Source organism: Telmatherina bonti (genome assembly GCF_933228915.1).
Source record: "Telmatherina bonti genome assembly, chromosome: 5".
Classification (NCBI taxonomy): Eukaryota; Metazoa; Chordata; class Actinopteri; order Atheriniformes; family Telmatherinidae; genus Telmatherina; species Telmatherina bonti.
In genome coordinates, this window is record NC_136623.1 from 22969348 (window position 1) to 22978451 (window position 9104).

At 36.0% G+C, this 9104-nt stretch overlaps 1 protein-coding gene across 1 annotated transcript; it reads right to left on the reverse strand.

Annotated features, from left to right (window-relative positions):
• Nucleotides 1-1595: 1595 nt before the first annotated feature.
• Nucleotides 1596-7704, reverse strand: cpvl (carboxypeptidase vitellogenic like). Its single transcript, XM_079240796.1, has 13 exons — nucleotides 7611-7704; nucleotides 7293-7471; nucleotides 7034-7155; nucleotides 4016-4130; nucleotides 3866-3924; nucleotides 3622-3701; nucleotides 3456-3522; nucleotides 3147-3269; nucleotides 2805-2936; nucleotides 2603-2701; nucleotides 2341-2514; nucleotides 2029-2211; nucleotides 1596-1936 (listed from the first exon to the last, which is right to left on the reverse strand). The coding sequence occupies exons 1-13, from the start codon at nucleotides 7613-7615 to the stop codon at nucleotides 1838-1840; spliced, it is 1437 nt and encodes a 478-aa protein (XP_079096922.1). The 5' UTR covers nucleotides 7616-7704; the 3' UTR covers nucleotides 1596-1837.
• Between the last annotated feature and the right edge of the window lie 1400 nt (nucleotides 7705-9104).

Below are 9104 nucleotides of genomic sequence, written 5' to 3' on the forward strand. Positions count from 1 at the left end.
TCCTTTCTTTCTTTTAACAATAGATCAAGATTAAGGGGAAAAAAAGCAAAACAAACAAAAAGCCTCTGTTACTGTGTTGGCAAACAAAAAAGGTCAGATGGAAGTGCAGCGTATGTGTGTGTCTGAGGACTTGTGTGTGAGAGGTGGACAGAAGTTCCTATGTATTAATGATGTTATTGTATTATTTTAAATCTAAATGTATAAATATTGTACATAATATTAATTTCTATAATCTTGTACATGTAATGCAACCACCTTTCTTTTTGAAAGGAATATAAATGTGTGGTATGTTTGTAAATAATGTTTTCATAGCACTTGTTGCCTTTTGTCGTATGTTGAGGCTCATTCCAGCGCTTAAATACGTTATGTAATGAAAGGATTAATTCATTCTTGCCTGCATAACTTTGTACATTTCTTTTTTGTGTGTCTGTAATTACATTGCCTTCATTTTATTTTGCATTTGTACAGACGTTAAAGTATCTTTGCATTTACATTATGGTATGAAAATAAAGCACTTGTTCTTTAACATACAACTTTTATGACTTGACATCACTCTTAATGAAATCTAGTTAGTCACTTTCCATGCAGATAATTTTCTGTACACATAATTTTGTGTTCAGCATTTCCTTGTGCCTGTCCTTGAAAAATAACTGCTCATGAAATAGTCAAGTGCTTTAAATGTTTAGAGTACTCATTAATTATTGAAGTGTCTAGACAACTTGATAGATGCCTGATGAAATAACATGGCAGTTAACTTCAGTACACACACACACGTCTTTGATCAGTGCAGACAGACACACACACACTGCCACGTTCAACTGTAAAATGTATTCAAGCCTTGAAATTTTTTTCTGTGAACAAATATAAATCATAATCATAATTTTTCATTAAATAATTTTTAAGAAGCAATATTCAAGAAATCATCAAAAAGGGCTTTTGACACAGAATTATGTGATGTCAGAAGCTAGTGAGCTGGGTGGCTTGTAACAAAAAGGTTTTCGGGGTTTAAGTCTGACAACCGCTTTTAATCTCACATTGTTAAAATTTTGTATTTGAAATGACCAAATTCTGCCAAAAAAAGATACAAATACATTTTTACAAATACTAAAATGTCATCAGAAGTTAAGCAGATAACTTAATAGCACATGTAGCCTTCAAGGAAGCAAGCCAGGAATGGGCCTTTGCAGTAAAAAAAAAAAAAAAAAAAAAGACCAATAAAACTTAAGTTTACCAATATACAAAGACAAACATGGATCTTTGGAATAATGTGGAATGGACAGAAATTAAAGGCCATTACTTTGCCTTCATTTCATCAGAGATAGCTCTGAAAAATGGGTATTAAAAATTAATTTTGGGTGAAGCTACGGCAGCTTGACTGAAAGAAAAAAAGAAAATCTCAAACCGATTCTTGAAAAGGTTGAACAGTGAAATATGTGAGGAGGGTAGTGACACCCAAGTGCACATTTTGTTGATTAACCAAGCTTTCAAAGTAAGCATACTTACACAGTCAGCAACATCCATCATAGAAACAGTCAGGCTGCAAATTTAAAATCAATTCAAAATAATGCAAAGTAAAAAAGCAACTTTATTTCCAGTCATTTCAGCACTCAGACACAATTTTGAGTTCTGCATTTAAACAAAATTTCAAGTGATTCTGTTGTGGTGCATTAAAGAGCTGATTTAAGCACAAAATCAAATGCTTGTTTAAAATGTTAAAATGCACACAATACAGGTAGGTTTTGATTTATACTGGTTGTTACAACCAACAATCTTTCAAATCAACATTTTCAATGAAGCCAGTCTGCTTTGATCAGCGGTATTTCAGCACAGGTAACTTTCATTTCCAGCCCTGCGTTGACAAGAATCTGTCAATCATATCAAAAGATCTCTCTGGCTGGTCGTAAGGTAGAATATGTCCTCCTCCTCGTATTATGACCTGTGTGATAGGAAGACAGAAAAAAAACTAGTTTATTATCCCCAATATGCTGCATAAGCACATTATGCTAACTATTGTAAGTACCTGCTGACCTGGTAAAACTCTCTAACTTGTCTAACATAACCTGCCACCTCTGTGTCAGTGGGTTGAACTTTCCAGTGGAAGCGAGGTGTTGTTTTATATTCTGCAGCCCCAGTCCAGTTGACAGTGGGCAAGAACCTCTCCGTCAAAGGAGCTGCTACAATCACATCCAGCTGACCACTGTAGATCAAAACCTGGACATACATACATAAAATTTGCACTGGTGAGCTGTCATGATGGCATTTAAGTTATACAACAAATAACTGTATTACATTGACACATACAGGTGCTGTCGCTATTCAATGAAGACTTGCACTCCTCACCCTGTAGTTGTCCATCAGCACCCCCAACCATGGTTTAATGCTCTTCATGACATCCTGCAGAAGGTGCTTCTCCACCTGTGAGCCATCATGAAACGTCAGGTTGCCGACGTGAATGGCACGTCGCACCTCTGGCAGGGTCACAAACTGGGAAAAATACTCCTGGTCTTCAGGCTCCTGTGTGCACACAAGCAGCTGCGTGTTCATACTGTTGTATAAAAACAATGGATGGTTTTATTCAGCGAAAAGAAGCAGCTTCGAGTACCTGACATGTCATGTAGTTGAAGTAGTTGGTGCAGCCTGTGGCATTTTGAAAGAAGGAGGGGTATGGGTTCACATCTCCATTCAGCAAACTGTCGAACACCTGAAATCAGAAAATAGATGTATTTTCAGCATCATTTCTGACTTTTTAAAAAAAATAATACATGTGGCAAAAACTCCAACATTTTATTTATTTATTTTTTTACCTCAAAAGCTTCCACCCATTTCTGCTGGTGGATGAGTTCAACACCGAGGTCCGTCTGCTTTTCCACGTACTGCTTTTGGAGTTCATCTATCATTCCTGTTTGATACAGGAATTCACCATAACCACCCAGCATCTGACATGGAAAACACAGGAAATCAGTGCATATACGCTTTCTACCGATACACATCAGTAACGTCAGCACAAATATACAGTATAAAAATGAGAAAAATGCGTTCAAATATGTTTTACTACTTTAAGGTGATGCTGTTTCCACGGGAACAGATCAAACTCAAGTTATGAAATATTGTTTTTAAGTAGGAAGGAACCTTTGATGGATACACACCAGTTCCGGATCACAGAGCCCATCACCAATAGCCATGCCTTTAAAGTTGATCTTCACCTTGGCAGTAGGGTTGTTTTTATGAATGTAATAAGAAATAGCAGGAACATACTTCCCTGCATATGACTACAGAGATAAAGTATTAACACAGTGTTTTCACAAGATCAAATATTTTCATTTGCTGTCTGTTATGGAAAATATTTTTCATTTCATGAACTTTAGTCATCACCAATCAGGGGACTACATCATCATTCCACTGTGCTTAAATGTGCAAGAAATATTTCATCGCAAATATTAGGAAGTAAATCCTACCTCTCCTGTGGCGTAGAACTCACTGGACTGATACTCAGGAAAGATCTGGAAGAACTGTGTTAACGCGCTTTTAAAGGAAAAGTGGGAGTGATAAAAGAGTTAGTAACAATTTAGCACCAACATAATGACCTTAGAGAAATAACTGTAAATAAGTTATAAGGCAGACCTGTACAGATCTCTGCCAACATCATCCTGGTTCTCAGCAAAACCTCTGTCATCATCAGTGAAGCTGAAGCCTGTTCCAACCTTTAAATGTTTTTATAAAAAAAAAAAAAAACACAAAACAGAACAAAGTTTACAGAACTTTAGGAATAATTGATCTTTTTTTTCCATTTTTGCATGTTTTTTTTTAATGTTTGTTTATCTATTTGTTTGTTTTTAAATCAGGGTGTGAAATAAGAAATACACACCGGGTTGTCAATGTACAAAACTGAATATCTGCTTGTCCAAGCATAATCCCTAAAACGAACTGCAAAGAGAGAAAGAGAACAATGAAGAACAATGCTTCAAAACAAAGCGTAGAAACAGTGTTAACAATGATACATCAGAACAGTTCTCACCTGTCAGGTTCTTGTTCACCACATAAGGGCCATGTTCCACAAAGAGACCAAACATGGAGGTGCCACCAGGTCCGCCTTGCAGCCAGAGGAGGACAGGAGCATTCTCGCGGTTAGTCTGTCCGTCAGATAAGAGCAAGGACAAAGATTTGACATCATCACCACCTAGTGGTTCCTTTGGTTTGTCACCAAAAGCAAAAAATGAATGTCAATGGCATATATATATATATGTATTCTACCTTTTATATAAGATTACACTAATTATTTTGAATAATTAAAAAGATCATAAATAAATAAACATTTTAATCATAGGACACTCAAGCTCACCTTAAAAATGAGATTATAATACAAGGGAAAAAAAACCCAAAAACCTAGAAAAACAGTAATGCATGGTAAAACAATGGGATTTTTCCAATCCCATATTTAAAGGAAATAAGCTACTCTAAAATAATTCTGTTTTAAGAAGGGATCTGAAGCTAGTGAGGGATTCAGATGGTTTATCATTCATTAACGTGGAATTCCAAAGTGGGGGTCGAGTGGCTAAAGGCTCTTGACAGCATCGTGGATAAGTGAGCAGGTGGGATGGCAAGTTTGATGGAGTAGGAAGATTTAAGCGTATGAGTGGGTCTGTTAATGCGGAGGAGTTCAGTAGGATACTGACGGGGGAGGTTATTGATGGCTTTGAAAGGGAGACATAAGATTTTGTAGATTATACAGAATTTAATTAGAAGTTAATAGAGCTGCTGTAAAATAGGTGTGATATGACAGAAGGAGAAGTTTCTGAAAATAATATGGCCATCTGAGTTTTGACAGAGTTGCAGTTAATGGAGGGATTTGTCATAACACACCTTTTCTTACTGGCTTTTACTCATATTTGAGCATTTTTATTTGGCCGTTAATGTGTCTGTGTTATTGTGTATTTATACTATGTCTTTTACCTATTTTAATATTGTGAAGTTTTAGTTGTATTTATTTAATTCAATATATTTATTTTATCTTATTGTTGACCTAGGGATTTTATGTGTTTTGTTTTGTACAGCACTTTGGTCAACTGAGGTTGATGTTTTTTTTTTTTTTTTAAATGTGGTTTAGAAATAAATCTGACTTTACTTGACTTATACTCTGGCAAAGCATAAGGTTTAAAAATTATTTCAGAAACACGTCTTTTCTCCACCACTAATCATTCCTGTGATATCCTGTAACTAACTGTGCTTTCTCTGAGGACTTGTATATTTGTCCAAAAAAGATACTAAAGAGCAAAATTTCAAGACAATTAGGTGGTAAGAGGATGAGATAGGCATGAATGAAGCGCAGCTGAGAAACTTGGGAGACCGATTTAGGTCTTTCCTAACTGTATTCAAGTCATAATGAAGACAGGCTTAAAATGCTAATTCTCAGTTTAGGATATTCACATCTAAACTGAAGGGAGGGTTAAATATTACATTCATGTTATATTTATATGTCCTTTATAAGTGCAAAATTATTTAGACTCAAAAGTTGTTTTATAGACAAATATGGGCCATTTGTCATTTTCTCACAACTTTATCAAGAAAAAAGTCATTCTAATGGGGAGAGTAAATGCCAGATCTGAGTCAAAGAAAACATCTTCACAACATCAAGACAAGTGAAGGACATGCAAAACCATCAGAATCTCCCATGAGGAGACAGCTCCACACAGCAAATGAAGACGGCTTGGTTTACTACAGGTGTAAACCATGTAATAACCCCAAAATAAATTAACCAGATTAGACTTTGCAGAAGACATCTTAAAAAGACCATTTCTACAACATTTTTGTACAAATAAAACAGATGAAATTGTATCAAAATGACAATAACAAAAGAAATAAAATTGGAAAAAGCAAGAGAAATGATAGAACGCATTAAAAAGTGTTGTGTGAAGTACACTGAGGCAGTAAGCTGTGGTCAGGCACACATTCCTTCAGCTTTGAGCCACAAGTTAATTGATTATTTGACAAAAGACAAAACTATGTATACCTGCTTCGTTTATGAAGTGCTAGGGGACTAATGTTTGCATGTACAATTCAATCCAGAAGGCTTTGTTGTAGTGCAATGCAAGTTTATTTTTCCCAAGCATAAGAACGGTGCACGATTTCTGAAACTTTTGCAAGTTTACAGGTTACACATCAACAATGTTCATACTCACTCCGCATCAGCGGTTTTAAATCTGTGAGCCCTTCTGGTCCACAAGTGCTATCTGTTGTTACCACTCGCTATGAGCAAACAGTACCATCTACTGACCAAACAAAAAATAAACACATATATTTGGCTCCTGTAACACATGTGAACTTAAGTACATCAGCAGTTTGTTCGGACTTAAGGAATAAAAAGCAAAACTGTCAGGGCAGGATACCAAAGTACGGCCGGACAGTGAAATAGAAAACAATGTTTTTAAGTGGAATATTTCATATTGACTGAGTCAGTCACCTGATCTCAACCTGGTGCAAGAATAGCAAAGGAGACTAATTCATTAATGAACTCCACTAGTACCAAACTTCAAGCAGACATTGCCTGCAAATGATTCTTGATTATTAAAAATTAGTATTCTATATTAGTTATTAGAGTCATATATATATATATATATATATATATATATATATATATATATATATATATATATATATGTATATACATACATACATACATATATATATATAATTTCCAGGCCTAATGTCCTTTTATACAGTATGATACAGTACCAGGAAACATAGAACTGCAAAACAAGTAGTTACGAGATGTGTTCTTGATTGCATGTCAGGAGATGACATGTGACTTGGCTGCATGGCAGAGTTGTTATAGATATGACTCCAGGTTAGTGATTTATAGCTTTAACAGGAAAAAATAAAAACACGTTTGAAGCAGACACTTTCCCCACTTTTTAGACTTTTTAGACAGAGCACGACTATGTGAGCACAACGTTTACTGAGGAATTAAAGGTGAAGTGTGTTGAGAAAAACAAAATAATCTTTTCATGCTGTGAGTTATCAGAGGAAGTTAACTTACCATGAGTGCTGGGAAGAACCAGAAGAAGAGGTTGCTGTTGTACTTTTTGTTGACTGTGAGGTATCCGGCATAACTCTTTACGTTTGCTCCAGGCAGATCTCCAACTACACTCAGTTTTCTGGCTAGAAGAACCAGAGTGAACAAGTTGTGGTCAAACATCCGTTGCAATACAACAAGGTTGGAAATACAACTAAATACAAGTACATCATCCTGACCACAGTATAACTGCATTATTCTTATCAAGCTGGGTTGCCTTTACCTTCCGCTATGGCACCCTTCTCCAGATAAGGTGTGAGAAAGAGAGGGGATCCGGGGTCGACTCCATTCAGGCCGCTTACACGGTGAGACTTTCGGCAGAAAAACGATGAGCAGCTCCGAGAGGTCGCAGAGTCCAGACAGAGCCAGAGTAACAAGAAACCCAATGTTTCCCTTAACAGCCTGCCAACAGTAACACAACTCATATCACACTACAGGCCTTGATACTTAACCTCAAACACACCAGTCCCTCTCAGATGTCAAACGACCATAATGTCACCATCATGGCCACCCTGCGACCAAAGAGCGAGAAACAACTCACCTCATGTTCCTGTTAACTCTGTGGAAACAGGCTAAATTTCAGGCCTTGATCAGAAGGACCTCTCGGTGCAATGAAACTCGTTTGTCAGGCTGGGTCACATGACCAACTCTAAGACGATCATGTGATATTCTGGATCACGTGATCAAATTAGTTTTTAAAATGAGGAAAACCCTGAACGTTGTCTTACAGGAAGAATAAAAATAATATTTTAACATTTTGATGCTTGCTTTAAGTTACATCTTGCGCTGCTTGATTTTAACCTGATCGGAATTTCTCCTTCATTCAGACACAGGACTGAGGTTGTTGTCTTTGAAAATGAAACCCTCAAAATGTTTTTGTAATGTAAGTGTAATCAATCTGGATGGTATTAACTTGGCGTCCAGCGCTGCAGTGAGGAACCTTGCAGTATTTCTTTTTTATATCAGGATTTGTCATTTGGTTCTCACAAAGTAGGTTTCTGAACCGCCTTCTTCCACTATGTCTAACTATGTTGAAAAACAAGTCAACACTTTTATTGACTATTGCAATTCCTTATTATTATTCCCAAATATGCCCTGAAAAGTCATCTGATTCAAACCACTGTTGGTTTGCTCTTCATGGTTCTGGGTATGCTTGGGTTATTTGGAAGTGTATGACCAGTCTGGGTTAAACTGAGGTCGGATTTGACTGAAGTCTATGTTAATAAAAATTGCTTGCTTGTTTAAATACTGAGCTTTTTGTTTATTTTTAGTTACCCCTGTAACACATATATTTGCTATTTATTTTCCATGTAGCCTACAAATTTTTGACATTATTTGTACAATTGATTTTAATTTATCTCCTTTCTCAACAGATCTTCCTGGCTGCTGTCCCTGTTGGTCTCCGTCCTATCCATTCGACCTCTTTTGGCAGATGACCGCAGTCCTTTAGATTCTAGAGGTTTTTCCTTCCAGTTATAAATGAGTTTTTTTTTTTTCCTTTTCATTGTCCTTCGCCACCACATTCACAATCAGGATGGGGGACTGAATAGTCACTAAATTCAATTCCACATTAGTTATTATGAATATTGGTACAAATGCTGACTGGATTAAAATGGGTTTATTCGAAACTGATTCATCAGTAAAGTGTCCTGAGAACTTGCCTCAGTTTGCGCCATATGAATAAAGCTGAATTGAATTGATTTCCAACATAAAATACAAGAAACAAAGTTACGATAATTAGCCTGTGAACTATACTCACTATTCCTAAAAAAAAAAGAAAAAAAAGAACAATTTTACATTTGTTTTAGCCCATGAATTTGTTTTTCTGGGTGAGTTTTTGTTTAATCCGACCTATAATACACAATAATTTAAATGCTAATTTATTTGGGAATGGGGCTAAAATTCGCTTCAAAGAACCTAAAAAAAATATATAGGACCAATACACAAAAATAAAAGGGAATAGTAGGACTTTTAACATAAATCGAATTAAAAGTGAACTTATAGCTATCTTGTGATATATGTCAGTTTTGAAACA

Coding starts and splice junctions, on each gene's coding strand:
- cpvl (XM_079240796.1), bottom strand. Junction 3,270..3,455: donor AGTTCTACGCCACAGGAGAG/GTAGGATTTACT, acceptor TTATCTCTGTAG/TCATATGCAGGGAAGTATGT. Junction 2,702..2,804: donor AATGGGTGGAAGCTTTTGAG/GTAAAAAAATAA, acceptor TTCTGATTTCAG/GTGTTCGACAGTTTGCTGAA.